At 44.8% G+C, this 25,708-nt stretch overlaps 1 protein-coding gene across 1 annotated transcript in view; it reads left to right on the top strand.

Moving 5' to 3' along the window:
* NUMA1 (nuclear mitotic apparatus protein 1) overlaps positions 1–25,708 on the top strand; it is a 3,180,433-nt gene that overhangs the window by 1,754,216 nt on the left and 1,400,509 nt on the right. Inside the window, exon 13 of the mRNA XM_044072777.1 lies at positions 10,530–14,438. Coding sequence (XP_043928712.1) covers positions 10,530–14,438 — 3,909 coding nt within the window. The remainder of the gene's footprint in view (positions 1–10,529; positions 14,439–25,708) is intronic.

Raw genomic sequence — 25,708 nt, forward strand, 5'->3', positions numbered from 1 at the left:
CACATCGCACTCAACGCCTAGTCCATCAAAATCTGCACCTACCAAACCTACACGTAATACAAAACACACACCTACATTCACGGAGGGTCTCAATAAAAATCTGCTGAAACGCGAGCAACCACCACCACCCCCAACACTACCCGAGTGACACACAGCCCACAAAATTAGTGTGCCCCTCAGCCCATAAGGCAAAACAGCATACCCAGCACACTAGTCATTGGTGACTCTGTAGTCAGGCACACTGCCGTCCCTCTCACCAAGCTGTACAAGGAGAAAGTCAATATCAACTGCCTGTCAGGTGCCAGGATCCGCCATGTAACACACGTACTCTGGTCACTTCAACAAGTATGACTCTGTCATTGTCTATGTTGGAGTGAATTACCTGAGTCGTACCTCCCTGGACTACATGAAAAGAGGCATGGAGGAGCTCTCTGACGATGTAGCCCAGGCAGGGATAACACTAGCCCTGAGTAGCATCCTGCTATCGCCCAGAGTGATGCCACAGTACAAGGACAAAATGAATTGACTTAAATTGGCTAAGATTCTGGTGTCATTCCAAGGGGATCCAGTATCTTTCTGCCTGGGACGACATGATTGATAAGCCACGATGCTTTGCCAGAGATGGTCTGCACCTGTCACTGCTGGGTTTCCGGATACTGCCTAAGGCTCTTGCTAACACTATAGTGCCTTTTTTAGGAAAGGCTTAAATGCACCACCATAGTAGACAAGAGAAATCTAAGAGTAATGCTACTCAGTGCTAGAAGTTTAAACCTCAAAATGCACACACTCTCGAGGTTGTCCTTAAGATGGAGAACATCAATATCTGTTCAGTGACAGAGACCTGGTTTAAGGCTCTAGAGACCACCCCTGCATTACCCTGCTACAATTCTTACCACACTTTCCGGCCACCCAACCCACACCGAAATACTAACGGAGAAAGCATATCCATATTCATAAAGGATATCCACACCTCCAAGGTAGTTGCTTGACATAATGCCTCAGAAATTATCCAAGTACAAGGGCAAGACTGCAATTCAGGTTGTAGCATGTTACAGATCCCCCACTATGCCCCAGGATGCCCACTCCATGTTTCTTGATATACTGGATAATATTAAGATGCAGGCTAATACCCTAATTTTGGGAGATTTCAACAACCCCTCCATCAGCTGGGAAAACTACTCGTGTGCTAACTCATTTGCCCAACGTTTTCTGGAATTCAGTTCCAATGCCCTGGACCAGCTTGTCCATACCCCTACCAGGGGTAGCAACAACCTGGACTTGGTCATTACCAATATGGATAATTGATGCTCCATGCCAGAGGTCAACTCCTCGCTGGTCAGGTCCAACCACAAGCTAATCACCCTAGACATCGATACCCCCCCCCACCATTAAAGAAACCACCGTAAAAAACTTCTCCAAAGCCAACTTCATGCTTCTTAAATCAGAAGTGGCAAACTTCATTACACCCCCATAGATGGAAAATAGTGGTGCAATGCTAAATCATATACAAATGCACTGTATAAGCACATACACAAGTGCATGGACCCTGCCATCCCCAACAGAAACAAGACGCTATCCTCCAGAAAAAGGAATCCAGTCTCGTCCCCTGCCATAAACAAGCTCTACAACAGAAGGAAGAAACTGTTGCAGAAGGGAGTAGAATCCCATGACTGCAGGAACTCCCTGGTCAGCCTCAGCAAGAAGCTGAGATCCCTCCTAAAATCCTCCAAAGTTAGTTATGAAAATAAAATCCCCTTGGATTCTAAAGACAACCACAAAGCCTTCTACAGCTATGTCAAGAATCTCAATGGCAACACTCAGATCTGCTCTGAACTACAGCACAATGGCACTACATTTACCGAACCAACTTTTATTGCCAACATCCTAGCAGACTGGTTCAGTGCTTTCACCCCCCCCCCCCCCCCCAAAGGGCCCATCCCCATACTGGATGATTGCAAGCCCACTGAAATCACGGCCGCACAGGTGAAGACCGCACTCTCCAAACCCAAGAACATAGCCTCTATGGGACTGGACAGCATCCCAGGCTGTGTTATGCACAAACCACAGAACGAAGTGGCACCCCACCTAAGTACCATGTTCAACCATAGCCTCACTTCAGGATTTGTGCCTAAGCAGTGGCACACAGCGACAGTTACCCCACTCCACAAATGGTGTGCCACCACACACTTTGGGAACTACCGCCCCATTAGCTTGACTAGCCTGGTCTGCAAGGCCATGGATTGCATCGTCCTAGAGCTTATAAACAAAGACCTAGGTAACCACCAAACTCTGGACCCCACTCAGTTTGAGTTTGTAAAGGGTAGCTCATGCCTCCTAAACCTGGTTGACTTCTTCGAAGCAGTCACTAGAGCTGTAGATGAAGATAAGGTAGTGCACACTGCCTATCTTGACCTCGCCAAGGCTTTTGATACCATCCCCCACTCCGGTGTTATAGATAAGCACACTGGACTAGGCATCAATCCCTGTCACATAATGGGTGGCCAACTGGCTCACTGACGAATCCACATAGTGAAAGTAGCAGACTCCAAATCCGACTTCAGACCAGTGATGAGCAGAGTACCACAGGGTTCAGTCCTGGGTCATCTCCTGTTCCCTTATCTTTGAAGTCCAGGCAAATACAGCTGGTCTCTGGCTAATGAAATTCAAAGACGACTGCAAACTAGGAGATGTAATTGATTCTCCTAAGGATGTGGACATTCTGCAGAGAGGCTTCACTGAAACTGATGCTTGGTGTCCGTCATGGCCTAAAGCTCCATGCCAAGAAGTGCATTGTCACCCCCTTTGGGAAAAATACAGTACTCATGAACTACCACATAGGCGGTAGCCTGCTAAACCGAAAGTATGTTAAGTGACCTTGGGACACAGGCAAATAGTAGTCTGTCCTTTGATCATGTCGCCACAGTAGTCAGGAAATGTGGCATACCTCATCACAAAGGGGTTCTCCTCCCGAAAGAGAGGTAATCGTTCCTCTCCACTCATCCTCTTATTAGACCCATCAAGGAGTACAATGCCCCATTTTGCATGTACTTCGTAAGATATCTGCAACAGCTGGAAAGGCCACAGAAATATCTCACCAAGAGGATTACTGGCCTCAAACAGATGCCATACACTGTCTCAAACTCCAGTTCTACTCAGTCACATAATGCCTACTCCGAGGCGACCTCTGCCTAACGTACAAAGCCATGTCTAACCCAGACCTGCTGGACATGCTACAGAAATCCCACACTCTCCAGGGACATAAACCTTGTCCCCACAAAAAAAACGAACATGCTGGAGGGATAGATACCTGTCCCAGAGACTTCCCCTGCTCTGGAATAGGCTGCCCATTCATGTCAAGCAAAGCTCCTCATTAGCCCTGTTTAAGAGAAATCTTGACCGTTGGATGGGTAATAGGAAATTCACCTCGGGAATCACTGCTGTGGCTGTGCTCGACAGAGGCACAGGAAAATTATTTTCTTGGGTGGCGAAAGCCAGGAACTCATTTGGCTAGGCTTGTACAGGCCCTAGGGCCAATAGCCTAGTACTTACCTATGAACCTGTAATGCTGAATCATATATATTACAATCCAGGTAGCTATGGTTTAAGGTGAGAAGAACTGCATGTAGAGGAAACTGAACAGGATATTGTAAAAACTGTGCATCTGATGTCCTTTTCATTATTCTTTACTGATGGATGACCTTCTGATCCTAATCTGTCGCATTTTGGAGAATTAGATCCTCTTCTCGAGCTCCTCCCTCTACCCATAATTTTTTATACCATCCCTAACTCCTCAGATAGAGTTTGCTGCCTAGAGTGAAGAAGCAGGTCCCTGGTCTTGAGTTCTGACAGCGTTTCTCTTACATTTTACTAACTTTAAAATTGTAAAACTGTTTACCTAGCTCTGTTTATACGCTTTTTATTAGTTTTTCCTCTCTCCTCCTCCCTTGTCTGTCCTGTAGAATCGTACAGGCGCCAGGGTGTTCGTTTTTCTTCATTCTATTTCTACGTACTTTGGTACTTGTATATATGCTATTAAAAAAAAATGTTAGGTCATGCTAGTGAATATTTTGTGGTTTACATTATTTCTGTTCTTATTGCAGCTATGTCTGAAAAACCTTCGGGTTTTAAAAGATGCACTTCTTATGGGCACAAGATCCCTCATTCCATTACCCACAAGAAGGGCATCTATTGTTTGGGCCTCGAACATCTGAAGTTGTCCTTGCCTTTAATCCTAGGCCAGATTTGACTGCTGAAATAAGTTGATTCTCAAAGGCTTGTTGCCTAGCTCTATGTCTTCCTCTCTTGGGGCTCAAACACCTACAAAATTGCATGGCTCTGAGTCTACAAAGAGAGCCTTACAAAAGTCACCGAGGACTTTCTCTGAGCCTCAGAAACGTGTGAAAACATTGGATCCGACTCCCTCGTATCTAAAGTCAGTATCCTGACTTTTTGATCCACAAACCCCTACAGACCTGAAGAAGGTTTCGCCTTGTTTGGATCGTCAGCTTCAGATCTGATGGAGGTGATCACAATAGATATCTCCCCCCTTCCTTCAGCGTCTGATCCCAGACCTTCAGATCTGACAGTTAAGAACCAAGCTCCAGAAAGTGAACTAAGACCAGTCTCGTCAATCCTTCCCATCCCAACGGTTTCAGACTGCATCAAAACATTCCAGGCCTGCTTTGTCCAGATCTTCTGGGAGCTTGACAGAGGCCAATATGGACAGGATGAGATGGGGATTGCTCTAGGCCCAGATCCAGGTGGGGATCTTGCCAACTCTGTTCCCCTCTTGGATCCGTTAGTGCACCTGTCCAGCCTATACACTCGGCTCCTCCGATCCAGCCCATGTTTTCAGAGTTCCAGGATACCCGAGAGAGTTGGCGCCAGATCAGAGGAAGCCCACTTCATCTACTCCAGTTTCCCTGTCTAGCCCCCCCTCCCCCAGTTTTGTCGGATCAGAGCAGGTGTTGGATCTGAAAGGTCGACATCTGGTCCAGGGGGTTGGGTTCGGCTCAGACCCTGTCAGAGCCATCCCTTCCTCTTGGTGCCTCCACTGTCGGCAGCTCAGTCGGATTTTTTCTGGAGGGTGTGGATCCGGCGTCTGCCCTGTCCTCTCCTCCTTGGCTGCCTCTGCGCCAGGTGTGCTGGGAGGGGTGTCCTCAGGTCAGTCCGCCTTCCAGGTGGTAGAAAGGGATTTCTGTTTGCACAGAGATCTGTTTTCTTATGTCTCGGATCCTTCCCCATCTCCCTCATCTGGTTTGAGCGCTGAGCCCATCATTCCAGCTACTCTAGCTCAGCCTACCTCAGCCTCCATACTCTTCCCCTGAGGCATTTCCCCATTCTTCCGACACCTCCCTCAGTCCATGGATGGGCTTCCACGGAAATCTTGATAGAGGAGGCACATGGATTCCCTAATTAAGTCCATCACTGAAGACACCGATTTTGATTGAGAAGGATCACCTTGATTGCCACCTGATGTCTCCTTAAGAGACATCCAAATCCTTAAACAGAAGGGTTGTTGGTCTTTCCAAACTCCTCCTCCTGAAAAGTCTGTGTTTCTGAAAGGTTTCGGGACAGGCCAATCTACATCTTGGGTGGGTCCTCCCCGTGGATGAATTTGACCTAGTTTTCCACCAGCCTCTGAAGGAACCAGACACTGTCATGTCCATCCCCAAGCATCTGGAAAAGTTTCTTGTCACCCCAGCAGACAGAACACACTTGAGTAAGGATATCCCTGTTGATGCCATAGTTGTGGCAGCAGCCACTAAAAAGGAGCTAGCTAAACAGAGCCCTTCTGTCCATCCATTGAGCAGGAAGTCCCCAGTGATGAACAGATTTCGGAAAGAGCATCAATGCCTCATCGTTCACACTGACTTCATTACATTATCGGCACATTTAACCTGCTTGCAGAAAGATTTGGTCAAAGAGCTCTGAGACAATGTCGGCAGAGGACTTCAAGAAGGTCTCTTCCCCAGCTAGTTGCTCTCTTCTATTGCAAATTCATCATTGAGGTTGATTTCCCATACTGCAGAGGGTACCTCGCAAGCAGCCAGTTCAGGAATAGCCATTAGGAAACGTGCTTAGATGAGGCTATGCGACTTTGCAGAACCCTTCAAGGCGTCCTTTGTTATTGACCCCCTTCAGTGGCACCTCCTTGTTCGGGCCATCAGTGAAAGATGCACAGACTTGCAGCAAGCAGGAAAGAGAGACCTTGTCTGCCATGGGAATAAAGTTTTCTGTCTCTCAACAGACTCTAGAAACCAGTGAGGTGGGAAGAAAATGTGGTTCTGGAAATCTCAAGGGCCTTTTCAAGACCCCGTGCAGGGACAAGAGGCAGAGGAGGAGGAGGTTTCAATGGTAAGATTTCGCTTCAGAGGCGGGAGGGGGGGCACAGATCTAGGGCATCAGAGACTTTCTCTGTTGGGCCCTTTCAGTGCTCCGGAAGAACTGCCTGAGTGTCCATCTCTGGAGGCAGTTAAGAGTAGTGTTTCCCTGCACCTAAATGCCCAGACAAATCTTACAAACAATGCATGGGTGCTAAACCTAATATCCAGTTACTGCGTTCCCATTTCCCTTTCACCTCCAGTGCCAAGGAGGAAATTCCCTGACTTTCCACCCAGTTAGAGGGAGTACATAGCTTAAGAAGTACAAAAGCTGCTACAAAGTCATCCAGGAGGTCCTAACCAAATATATAGGATTTGAAACTTAACTGCTTCTTTTTGGTGCCATAGAAAACAGGGGACCCAAGACCAGTGTTTTGGATCTAAGCAATCTGAATCCGTATGTAATGAAGTCAAAGTTCTGGATGGTTAAGTTTTTTGTCCATCCTGCCTCTTATGCTCAAGAACAATTGGATGTGCTCTGTAGATCTCCAGGATGCATACTATAACATCAGAATAGATGGGTGCTCCAGGAGACACTTGCTCTTTTGTCTGGGAGCCAATCACTACCATTTCAGAGCACTGCCGTTTAGACTCACCACATCCCCCTTGGTGTACACTAAGTGCATGGCATTTTTAGCAGCCCACCTAAGGCTCAAAGGATTCCAGGTGTTTCCCTGTGTAGACATTTGGCTCCTCTCTACCACAAGCAGGCTTCAACTTCTACAAGCCAGGGATTGATTACTTCAAATCTCCAAAACTCTAGGCACTATGATAAATCTTGCCAAATCACAGCAAGAGGTTCTCCGGTTTGATTCTCAGCTGGGGTGCCTTCTGTGTGGAGTCTGCATGTCCTCCCTTCATTCGTCTGGGTGCTCTGGTTTCTTCCCAGGTTATAAAGACATGCGTCTGGCACATTTCTCCCCGAGCCTCGCAAAATTGGCTTTGTTCCAAGTCGGATTTTCCCAGTTAACAAATGTTGGTGAAAAAGTCAAACCTGACTTCTGTATAAACTCTAGTTTTTAGGGACCCAACTTGATAGTATGACTCAGGTGGCTTCTTTACCTCTTCACCACAGCACATCTCTGAGAAATCAGGTGTGGGGCTTACTGTTTCTTCTGTCCCCTCCGGAAAATTAGTTACAAGCCCTTGGGTCAATGTCAGCTGCAGTTATCCTAATCCGTCTAGTCTGTTCTTTACCAGCCTGTATCTGTTCCCATCAAGCTCACTCCAATTTGCAAGTATCCTATTCAGTGGTGGGTACAGTCAGACCAGTTTTTGGGCAAGCTATTCTCTCCCTCGTCAGTAGCCACAGTGACCACAGAACTTCCCAACTGGGGTAGGGGGACATTTCAGGGGAAAGATGGTTCAAGACACGTGGTCCTCTTCAGAGACCAAGCTGCATATCAGTGTCTTAGAGATGAGAGCAGTCCTAACATTGCAAGCCTTTCAGGACATTCTCCATCTGGGGACTCATGCAATCCATATGGACAACATGTCAGTAGTCTGGTACATAAGCAAGCAAGGAGGAAACCCATTCCTATCAATTGTGCAGAAAGGCCATGAGGGTTTGAGTATGAGCAAACTCTTCAGCCCGCTTTCCTGTTGCAGCACATTTATCAGGGAAAACCAGTGTGCTTGCAGACACTCAGCAAGTCAATTCTGATACCTCATGAGTGGTTCATTGATCAGTAACTAATGTGATTTTCAGCTGTTTGGCCCTGCCTTGTTGCTATTTACCTCTCCATTTCAACAAGTGCAACAAGTACTTTCTTCTGCCCCACACTCCGTTGGAATCACTGAGGGATGGTTTAATTCACGATTGGCCTGTGGGTCTCTCCTATGCTAAACCTCCCCCTCTTCCATTATTCCTGAAGTTTCTAAAGAAAATAAGCAGGTTGAAGAGCTCATTCGTACTCATTTCCCCTTCTGGCCTTTACAAGTGTGGTTCCCTACTCATTTCCCCTTCTGGCCTTTACAAGTGTGGTTCACCTTCCTCTGGTCTCACTTTAAATATCTTCCATGGATACTGGAGCCCAGTCAAGGGCCTCCTGTCTCACCTGTCAAAATTGCAGCATCCCAATCTCCATGTCTCAAGCTGACTGCATGGTTTTTCCAGTTCCAGTTATAGTGAGAAGAACCTGGCTGGCTTCCCCAGTCCATGACATTATTTTGGCCACTCAGAGGGCCCCCACTAAGAAGGTCTATAGAAATGGAAAAGATTCTCTGTATGGGCTTCTAAAGAGAATATTGATCTTTTTTCAGCACCTACGTCAGCCATCCTCCTTTTTCTTGGTACTCTCTTGAAAGAAAGGACTAGTTTCTGTACTGTTAATGTTTAGCTAGCAGCTATTTCTAGTTTTCATGCTGGAAATAAATCCCTTTCTCTTTCAACTTCCAGGCTACATAAAGTCCTTATGATGGGAATCTTCCTTCTTGGCCCTCCCATAAAAATCCCTCTCCACCTTCCTTACGGTGGTCCTTCAGGGGTTAATGCAAACTCTTTGAAAGGCAAACAATTGAGATATGAAGTTTCTTTCATTAAAAATTTTTTTGGCGCTATCACTTCAGCAAGAAGAATTTCTGAGCTCCAAGCCTCATCAGCTAGGTCTTCTTACATTATTTTCCACAGAAACAGGGTATTTCAACAAGCTTAACCCTTCCTTTATGCTTAGTGGCCACAGAAACTAACAGTTTATTCAATTGCCAGTTTTCTTTCCAAACTTTGCTAATAAAGGTGAATATATGATACTACATCTTGACATTCTTAGATATATACATTTTTATCTTCACAGAACAAAACAGTACAGGAAATTTGATCAGCTGTTTGTGTCCTTCTCCCCTAACCATTTAGGTCAGGCAGTTTAGAAAATTACTCTGGCCAAAGGGATTACTGAGTATATTGCTCTGATTTATTCTTAAAGGCTTGGAATTACCTTGTCCCCCTAGAGCCCACTCCACCAGATCTATGGCCACTTTGTTTGCCTGCCTCTAGAATTTCAATTGATATCTGCACTGCAGCCATGTCGTCAAAGACTCCGTATACCTTTGTTACACATTAGAAATTGGACATTGTCTACAGAAACAGGGCTTCCTTTGGTTCAGCAGTGCTCTGGTATATCCTTCCTTGACTGTCTCCTAAGAGTTGCGTAGCTGGGAAGTCTGATCCATCAGTGACTAAGAATGAAAAAGGCAACAGATTTAGGAGTTGGGTGCTTATAATTGGCATCTATGTTGTCCACTTTAATTCTTCCTAACCTTCCCTCCCATCCATCCCTCATCATTGTCTCTCCTAGAAGGATCATTAGATCTTCATGTTCCAGGCTGGACCATCAATCTTTTTCTTGTTTGTCCTGTCTGTATAACTCAGTGGGCAGTAAGGCAGCAAACTTGATCGGAGGAGTTGGGAATGGTGTAGATCATTATGGTAGAGGGAGGAGCTTGAGACTAAGATCCAAGTCTCTAAAATGTGGCAGAGTCCAATCTGAGGGTCAGATCTGTAACCCATAAGCAAGGAAGAATGAAAGTGGACAACACATATGCTAAGTTGCAGTAAGTACATGACTCCTAATTTCTTTATTCTTTAATATATTCTTTTGTCATTTGAATAAGTGAACAGGTCATATTGGACCTATATCAGGCACAACCTGGACCCCAAGTGCAAGGGAGTATGTGTATGTATCCACATGTGTACACATCAGGAGTAGCCAGTTAATCAGCATGTTTTGGGAAGTGGAAGGAAACTAGAACACCTTTAGGAACACACTAGGAGGTTGTACAGACTTTACATGCACTAAAAGATCAGGACTGAGCACCCTACTTGAGTTGTGGGGCAGGTATCTTAAAGGCTGAACCACCTTGATGACACTGTTGCTCCACTGGCGATACTTGGTAGCAGTTACCGTCCCTGCGCACATAATGCACAGATTTACTGCAATATTTGTCTTCTCTCAGCATGTGATTTTATACAAACATGTTTTCCTTCCAGAGAAAGATGCATTTGTCTACCAAGCTGTTGATTTTGTATGGTAAGGTAGTAGTGGTATATTTTTTATATGCTTTTTCACTGAGAGTATAAACAGTTGTACTGCATTTTGTAACTGGTATGATTGTATTTTAATACTTTAACATTTTCATTGTCTTTAATAGCTGGATTCACTGAAGCAGCAAGTCATGGATCTTTCTGTCAAAGTTTCTAATCTTGAAGAAAAAATAAAGCTGCTTGAGGAGGAAAAATCTCTCTGTGAGACTAAGCTGAAATCTGAAACGGATCAGTTTGAAGAAGATAGAAGACAGCTCAACAGTATCATTGAAAACCTCCAGCAGTCACTGTCTGAATTTAAAATACATAAAGATACATTGGAGCAAATGGCCAGAGATCAAGAGGAGCGTCTTACAGCTCAAATAGACACACTTAATGTTGAGATTTCCAAGCTGAATGCATCTATTGTTGAGAAAGATGAAGAGATGTTAAATCTTCAAAAACAAGTTGAAGAAGAAAAAAAGCAAAAGGGACTGTTAGCCGAGGACCTTTCTAAACAGGAACAGTCTACTAGAGAGAGTATTCAGGTCTTGAAAGTTCAAGTGGATGATCTTGCTAACAAGTTAAAGGAGAAAGAAAACTCAATAATGCAGCTTACTAAAGAGTGGGAGACGGAGAAGGCAAGCAGTGCTTCACAAATATCTACTATGCAGGAAGCATGTAAAAAGTCTGCCCAAGAAAAAGAAGCTATTGCTCATTGCTATGAAGAATTTAAAAAGGAAAAGGAAAGTGAATTAAAGGCAATACTTCAGCAGCTTACTGACTTGAAAGAAGCTGGAGGAGGTAACCAAGCTGTTTCAGCTTTACAGGACGAGAAAAATGAGTTGCTACAGAAGGTCCAGATTCTTGACAACAGTGTTCTTGATCTCACAACCAAATGCCAGAACTTACAAGCTGAAAGTGAGTCCCATAACAAAATCCACTTGGAAGCAGTGGAATTGTTAAAAACACAGCTCAAAGAGGCTGAGAATAAAGTTAAGGACTATGAGCAGACATTAGCTCAGCGCAGTGAACTGGCCAAAGAAAACATGGCCCTTAAACAAAAGCAAGATCATTTGGCCCAGCTTTTAAAACAGACGGAATCTGAAATTAAGAATGAAACGAAGCAAGTTGTATTTTTCCGTGAAGCACATGAAAAAGCTATACAGGAAAAGGAATCTGCTGTATTGCAGTGTGAAGAACTGAAGAGGAGTAAGGAAAATGAGTTAAATGCTCTCAGTCGGCGCATGCACGATTTGGAAGAGAAATGCAAGAAAAGTGAAAGCATTGTTGGTGTGCTGCAGGATGAGAAAAAAGTGTTATCCTGCAAAGTGAATGAACAGGATGCTGCTGTTCATAATTTGACTACCAAGTATAAAAATCTGGAGACTGAGCATAAGACACTGGTCAAAAGTCATGAGGAATCATTGGCATTAGTGAAAGCAAATTTACAGGAAGCAAACAAGAAGTTGAAGGAATATGAGCAAACCATTGCTTTACATGCTGAATTAGTAAAAGAAAATCAGGGGTTGAAACAGAAAGAAGAAACATTGGCCCAACTGTTAAAGCAGAGAGAGGCTGAGCGAGAGGATGAAATTAAGAAAAGTGCCGCATTACAAGAAGCTCACAAGAAAGCCAGTCTGGAAAAGGAAGCTTCCATTAAGCAGTTTGAAAAGTTTAAGAAAGATAAAGAAATGGAGATGAAGAAGTTAACCGAACAGATTCAAGCCTTTGAAAAGGCACAGAGTTCAAATAAGACTGCTGTCACAGACCTGCAAAAAGAAAAGAATGATTTGCAGTTAAAGATTCAGGAGCTAGAAACTGCAGGCCATAAAATGAAGTCTGATTATCAAGCTTTGCAGGCAAAAATGGACAATGAGTTGAAGACGCACGTAAAAGAAATTGACTTACTAAAAAAGAATCTCCAGGAGGCAGAGAAAAAAGTGAAAAAATATGAGGAAAGTATATCATCGCATGCTGATTTGATTAAAGAAAATGATTCCCTCAAACAGAAGGAGGAGAGACTCAGTAAACTCCTGAAGCAGAAAGAGACTGAGAAAGAAGATGAAGTTAAAAGGGCATCACTTCTGCAAGAAGCTTGTAGTAAAGCCACGCAGGAGAAAGAGACTGCTGTTGCTCAGTATTCAGCCCTCCAGAGAGAAAAGGAAAAAGAAGTAAAAGGATTATATGATAAAATTCGGTCACTCCAAGATGCTAAGGGAAATAATCAGGCTGTTGTGACGTCTCTTCAAGAGGAAACAAAAGAACTGCAGCAGAAGATTCAAGAACTGGAGACCACAATACAAGGTGTAAATTCAAAGTACCAGAGCTTGCAAAATGAAAATAATGCACAGACTAAGGCCCATATGTGCACTGTTGATTCACTAAAGGCAAGTTTGCAAGAAATGGAGAATAGAGTAACAGAATATGAACAGAAGTTATCATCTTACTCTGACCTGGTTAAGGAAAATGATGCTCTTAAGCAGAAGAAAGATGAACTGACCAAACTTATGAAGCAGAAAGATGCTGAAAACGAGGACAAACTTAAGCAGATTTCTCATCTACAGGAGGCTTGTGAAAAGGCCACAAAGGAGAAAGTTTGTAGTGTTAAGCAGTCTGAAGAATTCAAGCAAACAAAGGAAAATGAGTTACAGGCATTAAGCAAACAAATCAAAATGATGAAGGCTGAGCAAGATACCAACAGTTCTGCTTTCACTACCATGCAGAAGGAGAAGAATGAGCTGTTGCAGAAGCTCAAGGAACTGGACAACACTGTTTTAGAGTTGAATTCCAAGTATCAGAGTTTGCAAACTGAAAATGAGTCTCAGAATAAATCCCACTTGAAAGCAGTTGAGATGGTGAAATTGAAACTACAGGAAGAGGAAAGTAAAAATAAAGCCATTTTAGAAGAAAATGTCAGATTTAAAGAGCAACTTACATCTATGGAAGCAGACATTGGAAAACTTCGTGAAAGTATGGAAACAGAGAAAAAAAAATTCTCAGAAGACAGGGTCACAGATACCAAAAAGATTTCTCAAATGGAAGATGAACTTAAAAAAGCAGGTAAACTTAAAGACCAGGCACTTAAAGAGCTTGAAGAGGAGAGAGGCAAACGAAGTGCCCTAGAGATTTCTGTGAAGAATGCAGAAAAAGACTTTTCCACTAAAATTGAAAAAATGCAGGAGTCTTCTTCTAGTGCATCCTCCAAGCTTAAAGAAAAAGAAGCAGAACTGAAAAATCTGAAGGCAGAAGTAAGTTCCTTAAGAAAGCAATGTGACGCTTCACGTCTAAGTGAGACGCAGAGCAATACAGATTTGCAAGATCAACTAGCAAAGCTTAGAGAGAGTTATCAGCAAGCAAATGATCAGCTGCAGGCTGAAAAGGGAAAAGCTGTAGAGCTAGAAACTCGTTTAAAAGCGTTGACTGATGAACATCAGAAACAAATCACCACTCTGCAGACGGAGCTTGCTAACACCATAACAATGTTGAAAGAGAGCGAGTCTGAGAAGCAGAGAGTAGTTTCTGAATTGGGCTGTCTTCAGAAAAATTTGGGAACTGCATCTCAGAAGGAAACACAAAAAGCGTCTGTTGTAGAAGGTGATGCCAAGAAGTCTGAAAAACAACTTGAAAGCCTCTCCAAGGAGCTGTCAGTGGAACGAGCTGCCAAAGTGGAGCTTGAAACTAAATTAAGGCAAGCTGTTGAAAGTCAGGAACATTTGGCCTCAATTCAGTCAGAGCTGTGTAATGCAACAGCTACACTTAAAGCAAAGGAAGTTGAAGTAGAAAAGTTAAACAGTGAAATAAAATCTCTTCAAGCCAGGCTCGAAGAAACTCATGGTAAGCAAAAAGAGGAAGTGGAGTCAAGGCGGTCTTCCCTTAAATCTGATCATGAGAAGCAGTTGGCTGCCAGTCAGAAGGAAGCACAAGAAGCTAAGAGGAAATTGGAGACTTTGACTAACAAATATGAGGACGCAAAGCAAAAGACGTTGGATGACAGGCAGAAGTTCCAAGAGGAGAAACAAAAGTTGCTCTCTCAGGTATTACTGTTGGGTGCTTGAAAGTTTAGCTGTTCCAGTATTGTAAATTGGTGACAAAAGGACAGATTTGCGTATTAAGTCTGCCAGAATCCCTTCTTAATGAAGTAATATGCAGATCTCACTTGCCCAGTAGATGTTTTTATTTGCAGGGATAACTGCTGTAGAATAAGTAGTACTGCAGCAATGCTTACAAATATGTATTGTATACATCAAAGGTGTCACTGCTACAATAGAATCCTTAGGCTGCAGCAGTGCTCTCCTGTTGCATCAACTGTTATAGTGAGAAGCACACTTGTTTTCCCCCTCCATGTTCTGTATGTGCTTTCTTTTTATTTACCTTGTGTTTGTATTGATACACATTGCATTGCCAGACCCTCCCCCTTTTGAAAAATGTTCTGTCTGATTTGAATCTTCCATCTGATTTTTCAACTTTGTCAGAAAATTGTGAGGTCCTTCTGTTCACATGTTGCAGTATTCTCACTTGCGGGGATTCTCTACCTCAGGCAACCTGAACGTCCGGCTCCTATATGCCAGAGCTTAAGCCTGGTTGCTGTCAGGTGCTTGGGATGTCACACGGAAGGCCATAAACCATGGGCCTTAAATGTGACGTCTGCACGCACAGACGTCAGAACTTCTCTGCCACAGTCAAACATCAGCTTGCTCGTTCTGCTCCACACTTCAGAAGATGATGCAGATAAGTACCCCCCATTGGGGAATCTTCTTTATTCTACCTTGGGCTTAGATTGCTGTTGCATTTGAATAGCTGATGTCATCTAGGAAGGGGAAATTTAAGTATGGTCTGCAGATTCTTCACAAGGATGGCCATGAGCTTTGTCTTATCTATTTAGGCCAATCCCACAGCCATACGTCCTGCAGTCCCAAAAACCTTATGCAGCTGTCTAGCAGCCCTTAAATTGTTTGTAGAAAATCAACGGCTCAAACGTTTGGCCCTAGGTATGGAGTCTCAACTGGCCATCACGTAGGAGCCGCCTAAAAAGGCCAAAGTTTCAAGGCCTTTTCCAGCTGCTCCTCCTACATCGGATGTCCTGCCAGCTACCGGTCTAGGGGCTAAGGGATATCCGGAAGAACTGGCAACTTTAGCGGGTACCTTGTCAGAAGTCTTCCTAGAATCTCCACTTGGCATGTCCGCAGAGGTTATTGCAACATCTGCCGATGTTGAGGGGGAACTGGGCTTGAATGGACAGCCACCTGTAATTTCAGAACAGGGCTCCTCAGCCACAGGCTTCACTCCTGATTCCAGGCCTTCTGTTTCCCATAGTACTTCAAAGGCTTCTACTCTGAAAAGAAAACAGAAAACTAAACAGCTACCACTACAGAGAGCCAGGTGGACTGGCAAACCTTTTCCCAGTCCTTGGTTTAGGCTTTCATGGCCCTCAGGCCTACTGCCCTCATACCCCAGCCTTGCCTACCCTAGCCAGCTTCAGCTGCTTCCATTCCCATGGCTCACACTTTGGAGGAAGATTCTTCCTCCTCGGATGAATCACTCGCATACACTTCTCAGCTGGCTTCTCCCCTTGAGTGTACTGTTCCCCAGACGAAGACTCCCTGGAAGGAGACTCCCCTCCTGAAGATATTACTTTTGGGGAAACTATCCCCAAAATGAGGGAGTACTTCAAGTGAGATGCCACTTAAATGACAGGTGCAAAAAGAGATATTTTGAGCTCCTACAGATGGAGTTTCCCTCTCCCTCTACAATTCCCCCTGTGACTCCAGCTTATCCAGATGCTTTTACTGTAGCCTTTAAGATTCTAGAATCTCAGCCCTTAAAAGGATGGGTAGGTTCTACAAAGTTCCTGTTGAGAAGTCTCATTAAGCCTCCTGTGGCAGACCCAGCTGTCATTGCAGTAGCTCCAGATAAGCAGTCTAGGTAGCTTTGTTCCTCCTCCCTTCTGCTATCAGACAAAAACAGCAAAGTGGACAGACTGGGAAAGATGTATTCCTCATCCACCCTGGTCTTTAAGGCTATTAATTACCAGACTCATATGGTTAAATAATGCCCTGGACTTGGTCTGTCAGGCAACTTAACTACTTTCTTCCATGCCTGATTCCCCTTCCAAATTCCAGGTTACTTCTCAGCTCTCTTTAGCAGCACTGCTTGCCAGACACTATAAATTGCAGTTATGATGCTGCAAAGGCTTCAAACAGGTCATCTACCTCACCTTCTGTTCTGTGCAGGTACTCCTGGCTCAGACTACAACCCCACCCTGATTTCAAAAACAAGATTTTAGATGCTCCCCTGGACAATAAGTTCCTGTTTGGCAAGCAGTCTGCAGAACTCTTCAAAAGCCTCCAGGAAAAAAGCGAGGAACTTCAGGACACCAAACACTTATTGGTTTCACCAGTTCCAGAATTCTATAGGAACTCCCCTGCTTAAACCCTGTTTATTAGGAGAGCACCTGCTCCTCCTTCCTTCTCAAAACACAGGAAAGGGGCTAGGAAAACCTCATCCCCCAGGACCGCCTCTTCCCAGTCCACCCCCAGGTAGTCCTTTCCACACAGACCAAACCGTGCATGGCTGTCTGCACCACCTTCCTCTCTCTACCCCACTTATCTGACTGTCTACCTCTTTGGCAACATATCACTTCAGACAGCTGGGTATTATTAATAGTGGAAAAATGGTACTGTATGATTTGTCAGGGAAAGCCAGTACCAAAAGGCATACCCCTCCCTCCAAAAAAACTCCACCTAATACCTCAAGATTTGCTTTCACATGGGACCATAAAAAGGCTTCCCTCAGGCCAAAAAGGCCAAGGGTTTTACTCCAGTCTCTTACTGGTCCCAAAAACAGGAGGGCCCTTGGAGGCCCATACTTGGACCCCGTCCCTGTTAAACTCTTTCCTGCAGGTACCTTCCTTCCGGATGCTGTCCCTTCAAACCCTTCCTCCACTACTGACACCCAGTGCTTTCATGGCTACTTTGGGCCTGAAGGAGGCATAGTTCCACATCCCCATTCACCCAGACTACTGGAGATTCCTATGTTTTGTTGTGCAATCCTCACACTTTCAGTTTACTGCCTTACTCTTTGGTTTATCTACAGCACCAAGGGTCTTCACCAAGTGTCTTGCCCCAGCACTTCATGGTATCTACGCTTCCTATGTTGCCCCTAGCCAGGCTACACATGAAGTTTCAGTGGTACCTGAAAAATGTCCTGTCCCAACACAGTCATCCTCTGGAATTTCAGTTGCTCTTCTTGCCCTACCTGAAGAAAGTTGAGGTGGTGGATCCAACAAATAAGCTAGAACCCAGGCCTTCTATGCAACCCACCAAGCCAGTGCAATTCATACACACAGATGCCTCCAATCTAGGATGGGGGGCCACAATGAACGGTCTCAAGGTGCAGGCTCAATGGGAGCCATCCCTCCTGAGGAAACATGTCAATGTGAGGGAAATGACTGCTCTTCTCCCTACTCTAAAGACCTTCCTTCTCCTAACACAGCTGGGTTCCCATAGAAAACACAACTGTTACATGGTACATCGGCAAGCATGGGGTGACCAGATTCTACCTACTGTGCAGTCTAGCAATGCAGGCATTGGGAGTTGGTCACCCAGTACAATGTCACACTGCAGGCGGTCTACAGCCCATATCAGGACACTCACCAGGCAGATGCCCTCAGCAGATCATTCGGTCAACATCATGAATGGATGTTGCACAGGGATGTTTTATTTATTTAGTTTGTTTTCTGAAACCTTGTCCACCGATGGGTCACCCCACAGATAGATCTGTTTGCCTCCCCTCAGAACAGACAACTACAGCTATTTTGCTTCAGACTCCCCTCTCTAACGTGGAAAATGGGTGCCTTTTCTGTTCCTTGGAAGGGGTTGCTCCTCTATGCCTCCCTCTTTTCCCATTCATTCAGAAGGTCCTGATGAAAATTCGGAAGGACAAACCAAAAATCTTGGTGACCCCCTATTGGCCAAGGCAGCATTTGATGTTCTTCGGGTTTCACTGTTGCCGTCATTACTTTTGGGTAATTTGCTGACAGGTTGCCCTCAGTCGGCCTGATTAACAGTCTTGGGTCCTGTCTGTTGCTGTCCCTTCTTCCATGACGTCAGGTCATCAGAGGTATAAAACATGCAGCCGATGCCATTTTCATCAGTCTTCCTTGCCACTCGATGCACGAAGCAGAAGCAGTTCGCAAGTGCCAGTCGGCCGACTCCTGAAATTTTCATTTTCAAGTTTCAGAACCGAAGTTTTCAACCTAAAGCTAAGTACCCCGTTGGGGAAACATTTTCTTGCTCCTTACCGATGTCAGTAAAAGTTATTAATTGTATTACTTGTGGGAAACAAATGCCTCATAAGGATTTTCATTTGTACTGTTTTCCTTGCCTAGGCCCTGACCACAGCGTGCCTTGCTGTCGGTTTTGTGCTAAAAGTAATCAACGCACTATTAAGCGTCTGTATATTTTTGCATCAGAATATTTTGGCTCAAGATTTAACTATCCAGAAATGTCCTACTACCGGAATACCTAAAAAACGCAAAGAAAGACAGACCATCGAGGTTCAAACCCGACTAAGCTTCCCCTAAGCCAGTCGCCGGTTCGCTGGTACTCAGTGAGGTGCATTCGCAGCCCCTGGTACCCGCTACTTTTGATTCACGGGCCTCTACTGAGACCCATTCGGAGTCCAGCATGCCTGGTCATGTCAAAGCTAAATTACTAGACGCCCCTCTTCAAAAGGTTGTATTATTTGGTGCTAATGCTGAGGATGTATTAAGGAAAATGGAGGAAAAGGCTAAATCAATGCAAACTGTGAAAGAATTTCTACAGGTTCAACCCCCACGTTTTAGTAGACATTGGCCTTCCAAAAACTGGTCCTTTCCTGCCACAGACAGACCCCAAAGAGGCAGATACAGGCGCTCGAGGGGCAGAGGACAAATCCCAAGGGATCGTATAGAGGCAGACAATGGCAAGCTCCTACACAGAGGTGGTGAGGACAACTCGCAATCCTTCAGAAAGCAAACCCAGTGACTTTCCCCTTCGCATGCCAACCAGGTTTCAAATGGCAGCCCCGTTAGGAGGAAAGCTGGCATTATTTTCAAAAAATTGGCATGTCACAAAGGACAAATGGATCCTGGACATTATAAACAGAGGCTACAAATTCCGTTTTCACACCCTTCCAAAAATGAGAGGCATGCCAAACCTGCCACACAATCAAAGGGCAGAGGCAATAAAATAAATTACAGATCTCATAAACATGAAAGCTATTCAAGAGGTACCTACGTACGAACAAGGTCAAGGTTTTTATTCCAGGCTATTTCTGGTGCCAAGGAAGGGAAAAGATTGGAGACCTATTTTGGATCTATCCATCCTAAACACATTTCTACTTGTACCAAAATTCAAGATGCTCACTCTACAGCAACTTCTTCCCATGCTGGGCAAGGAGTCTTGGCTGGTAACATTGGACCTCAAGGAGGCATACCTGCATGTCCCAATCAGACAAAATTGCAGAAGGTACCTCAGATTTCTTGCAGGTTGAACCCATTATCAATTCTCTGCTTTGCCCTTTGGCTTATCTACTGCGCCCAGAGTATTCACAAAATGCCAGGCATCAGTAATTGCCTACTGCAGACTTCAAGGGATACAAATATACCCCTATTTGGACTGCCTGATCCAAGCGGGGACAGCAAGCATATTCTTCTGAAACATCTGCCTTATGTAATAATGTTATTGAAATCTCTGGGATACAGTCAACAAAAAGAAATAGAGACTAATACCCTCTCGGAAGATCATTTTCCTGGGTGCCAATTTGGACACAAACGCCCAGATGGCCTACCTCACGCCAGAGAAGCCAGGGGCAACTAATACAATACTTCAGAACACTAGCAAATTGCACCAGGCTGACTGCAAGGAAAATCCTGCAGGCTCTGGGATTCATGGCATCTTGCATCTTACTAATCCCATGTGCAAAGCTGCATATGAGGAAACTACAATGGTACCTGAAAAACATATGGTCTCAACACAGCCACAGTTTGGAAACAATAATACCACTAATTCCATGTCTGCAAAAGGAATTTCTGTGGTGGGCTCAAGCATGTCAAACAAACATAGGTCTTCCATTCAGCAAGCCTCAAGCAAATCAAGTCATCACAACAGACGCCTCGGACTACGCCTGGGGGGCGCACATGACAGATCGGTGCATTCAAGGCAAATGGTCCCAAAAAGAAAGGCACCTTCACATCAAAAAGAAATGCTAGCAGTAATAAATGCTATTATAGCTTTCAAGGGCCTTCTACAACCAGGCCAATTATTGATGAGAACGGACAACACCACAGTTATGTGGTACATAAACAGGGAGGAACACATTCTTACCCCCTATGCAGACTGGCCATGTCACTTTGGAACATGGCCATGGACTTACAAATGGAACTACAAGCACAGTACTTGCCAGGCAAGGTAAACACGCTGGCAGACAACCTAAGCAGGAATATGACAGATCCACACGAATGGAGATTGCATCCAAAAGTTTTTACAGAAATAATCCAAGAATGGGGAAGGCCAGACATAGATCTCTTTGCCTCCCACAAGAATCACCAATTGACAAAATTCTGCTCAGGGATCTTCCATCCAAAGGCCTGGAGAGTGGACTCTCTTTCTTTCAGTTGGACATCTATGGCAGTTTATGCCTTCCCTCCTCTTCCTCTGCTGCCCAAAGTTCTATTAAAGACCAAAGCAGGCAGACCAAAGATGATTCTCATTGCCCCGGACTGGCCAAGGTAACACTGGTACCCACTCCTGAGGAGTCTTACACATTCCCCACCATGGACCCTGCCTCTAATGCCTCTTTTCTTCTGACTCAGCAAAGTTTCAAAACTCTTCACAGCCAGCTAAAACCCCTCAATCTAGCCGCATGGAAGATTCCTTAGCATCTCAACAGGCCCTACTCTCCAGGGAGGTGCAGGATGTCATTTTGGTGGCCAGAAGGCCATCAACTAGAAAAGCTCCTCAAAATGGAAATAATTTTGTGTCTGGAATGAGAAAAAGGGCCAGGATCCTGGAAAACTGAATTTACCTCAAATACTACAATATTTGGCTGAACTGCTAAGCAGTGGACTTTCTCCTCCATCAAAATACATGCCTCAGCCATTTCTGCAGAATACAACACTGATCCACTTTTATTCTCTCACCCTCTCTTAAGACCGTTCCTCAGAGGGGCTAAGAATTTAAGGCCTCCAAGGAAACAACCAATACCTGCTTGGGATCTTAATTTCATCCAGGAAAAATTGACCTTGCCTCCCTTTGAGCCAGTTGCCTCATCAGATTTGCAATATTTGTCCTGGAAAACAGCTTTCCTTCTAGCTATCACCTCAGCTCGTAGAGTTTCAGAATTACAGGCTCTCATGGCTGTCCACCCTTTTATCTTCCATCAGGGCAGAGTTTCCTTACGAACCAACCTGTCCTTTATGCCTAAAGTGGTATCCAGGGTAGCTTTAAGTCAGGTCATACATTTACCTACTTTTTATCCTAATCCTCAAAACAAAGGGGAGAGATTACTACATTCCTTAGACATCCACAGACAGCTGCGTTATTATTTGGACAGAACAAAGCCTTTCAGAAAATCAGAACAGCTCCTTGTGGCCAATGCGGTAGGAGCTCAAGGGAAGACTATTTCCAAACAGGCAATCTCAAAATGGATAGCCCACTGCATACGCTTTTGCTATTCCTTTCATGGCAAAACTGTTCCTACAGGCATTAGAACTCATTCCACCAGGGCCACAGCCACCTCTGCAGCCTTCCTCAGAGGAGTTCCTACCAAGGATATTTTGGAAGCAGCCACTTGGAGTTCTGTGCATACCTTCTCCAAGCACTACAACCTACCGTTATACTCCAAATCTAGAGCAAGCTTTGCCACGGTAGTCTTGCAGGGCATTTTGGCTCCTCCTAGTTCCAACTAGTGCCTACCACCCCTTTCTTAGCTTTGGGATTCTACCCATCTGTTATGACTGCAGCTGTATGCACGATAAACATAGTACAGTTTTGTACCTACCATAAATGTAGATGTTAGAGTGCTAATACAGCTGCAGTCCAGGTTTCCCTCCCTCCTTCCCCTCTTGAAACAGGCCTATAGGCCAACACATCCTCATACAACCTGATTGGGGTTTTCATTTATGATGTATTTGCTTGCAACTACTGTATTTTGATTATATAGCACTGCATTATCACACAAATTTATTATTGCCTCCCTTCTGGGGGCACCTGACATCTGGGGCAAGAAAAACTGAAGAAAATGTCGTCGGCTGGTTCCTTTATACCCCTGTCGCACTGACGTCAGAGAAGAAGCGACGACAACCGATGCCAGACCTAGACTTTGGAATTCGGCCGACCGAGGACCCGCCTGACGGCAGGAGAACCCATCTGTTATGACTGCAGCTGTATTAGCACTCGAACATCTACATTTATGGTAGGTACAAAACTGTACTTTCCTGACTCCCACAAATTCCTTTTTAAAAACCCTACTGCTGACCCTGAAACCATTTCTCAGGGTCCCAAGGGCGGTAAGGCTTCTACTGCTAAAAATTCCTACCCCTTCTGATAAAGATTCCAGGGCGCTGGATAGATAGGGCAAGAAGGTTTACACGTCTGCAACCTTGGCAATCAGGGCTTTAAATTGTCAATTACATGTGCTTAAATATCAGCAGCATGTCATGGGTTTACTTAAACAGAAATGTTGATTTCTGACTGTGTGGAAAATAGAGTTGCAGGAATTATTGCCTTCAGCTGAACAAGTTGGAAAGCATACTTTGCAGTGTGGTTTTGATTACTTGGAGGCCTCTTGCAGGGCCGCTGTATAAGAAGGCATGCTTGGCTCAAAGAGCAAAACCCGCCTGATCATGTTAAAGCAAAATTGTTGGATGCTCCTTTACAACAAGACAGTCTATTTGGTAACAAGGCAGAAGAAGTTTTGAAAAAGATGGAAGATAAAGCTAAATCTATGCAAACTGTAAAAGATTTCCTACAAGTGCAGCCACCCAGGTTCAGTAGGCACTGGCCTACTAAGAACTGGTCCTTTCCACTACCCACCAGAGCCGCTCAGGTCAAACCCAGACATTCCAAAGGCTCCAGGTTTACGTCACAAGGTACGTATAGAACAAAACAATGGGCCTCTATCTCCAAATCTGGAAGTAACAAGGCACCTTCCTACGGTAAACAGTCTCAATGGCTTTCCACTGCAATCACCAAGCACTTATCTTTTGGCCGCCCCTTTTGGGGGAAAACTAGCATTTCATGCACGAAACTGGCAACTAATTACCCAGGGCAAGTGGGTTTTAAATATAGTATCCCAGGGATAGAGATTTCGTTTCCACACGTTGCCAATCCCAAACGGATGGCCAGATTTGCCTCCAAATCAGTGGGCAGAGGCCCAGAAACAAGTTATGTCCCTCATGAATATAGGGGCTATTCAACCAGTAAGAGAAAAGGGACAAGGTTTCTATTAAAGACTTTTCCTGCTACCCAGAAAAGACAAATCATGGCGTCCAGTTCTGGACTTATCTATTCTAAATACGTTTCTGGACATTCCAAAATTCAAGATGCTGACTTTACAACAGTTACTGCCTATGCTAGGCAAGGATGCCTGCTTGGTAACTCTAGACTTAAGAGGCTTACCAGCATATCCCAATCAGGGAATCTTGCAGAAGATACCTCCACTTCAAAGCAGACTATTTGCATTACCAGATGTTCTTCGTGTTTCACTGTTGCAGTCATAACTGTAGGGTGCTCCTGCCGGCAGGCAGCCCGAGGTCGGCCAGAATTCCAAAGTCTGGGTCCGGCGTCGGCTGTACCAGAAAGTACCCTGACGTCAGAACGTAGAGGTATAAAGCTGACAGCCGACGCCATCTTCTCCAGTCTTTCTTGCCGTGTGGTGGAAAGCAGCTCGCAGTTGTTGGTTGGCGGATTCCGGACAACATGCTTTGATTGTCATCGGTCCGAAGTCGTCGTCTTCTCTTCTCAAGCTAAGTACCCCGTTGGGGAAACATTTTTCTTGCTCCTCCAATGTCAGAAAAAGTTAATTGTATATCGTGTGGAAAACAAATACCTCGTAAAGATTTCCACTCTTACTGTCTTCCTTGCTTGGGCCCTGACCACGACGTTTCTTGCTGTCGGTTTTGTGCCAGGTTTAATTCTCGCACTATTAAGCGTAGTTACGATTGGGCCTTGAATTATTTCAGTAGACGGTTCAATTATAGGATGTCGTCGGAAACGCAAGGACAAGGATAGGCCTCCGAGGTCCAAACAGGATACTTTGCAGCCGGAGCCAGCTTCGGGTTCGGCGGTCGTCAGTGAGGCGCTTTTGCAGCCCCTGTCATCAGCCACTTCGGAACCGATGGCCGACACGGACTCCCATGGGGAGCCAACTAGGCCCAGTATTTTAGCTGCTGCAGGACCTTCGGACGTCACTCCTTCAGATGGGTCCGGAACCGCTGTGCAGGTACCGGCTTCTGAAGGGGTTTTCAGGCCGCCTCATATCACTATTACAACAAAGGCAAAGTCAAAGACCCCTGTTAAGCCAAGGGTTTCTTCTCAAGCTTCTTCGGATTCAGCTCCCAAGACCCAAAAGCAATTATTAAGAATGGCTGAAGATTTGCTTACTATGATTAGGGGCTCTCACCCTCCTCCTGAAAAAAGGCCTAGGCAGGATATATGTTTTGTTTGGGTCTAAGGCTGAGGAGGTTATTAAAAAGATGGAAGATAAAGCGAAATCTATGCAGACTGTTAAAGATTTCTTACAAGTTCATCCTCCTAAATTTTCCAGAAATTGGCCCTCCAAAAATTGGTCCTTTCCCATGTCTGACAGGCCTCAAAGGGGAAGATACAGACGCTCCAGAGGTCGGGCTCAGGCCTCTTACAAGTCCAGACAATGGTCTGCTTCATCCCCTAGAAGGGGAGAAGACTGATCTCAATCACAAAGGAAGCAGACCCAATGACTCCCTCTGTTGGGCTACAGGTCCTCCTTGCCTGGAAGCCCCTCTCGGAGGAAAACTTTCTCTTTTCTACCAAAATTGGACGCATATTACCCAAGACAAATGGGTTTTAGACGTGATTCTAAGAGGTTACAAGTTCCACTTTCATACTCTACCAAGGTCTTTCAGTTGGCCAGATCTGCCAAAACATCAATGGTCAGAGGCCTTAAATCAAGTGGACGCTTTATTGGCCATGAGAGCTATAAAACCTGTTCCACTTTCAGAAATGGGTAAAGGTTTTTACTCAAGACTATTTCTGGTCCCAAGAAAACAAAACTCATGGAGACCTAT

Source organism: Protopterus annectens, chromosome 5.part1 (assembly GCF_019279795.1).
Source record: "Protopterus annectens isolate FY-2018-M chromosome 5.part1, PAN1.0, whole genome shotgun sequence".
Lineage (NCBI taxonomy): Eukaryota > Metazoa > Chordata > Ceratodontiformes > Protopteridae > Protopterus > Protopterus annectens.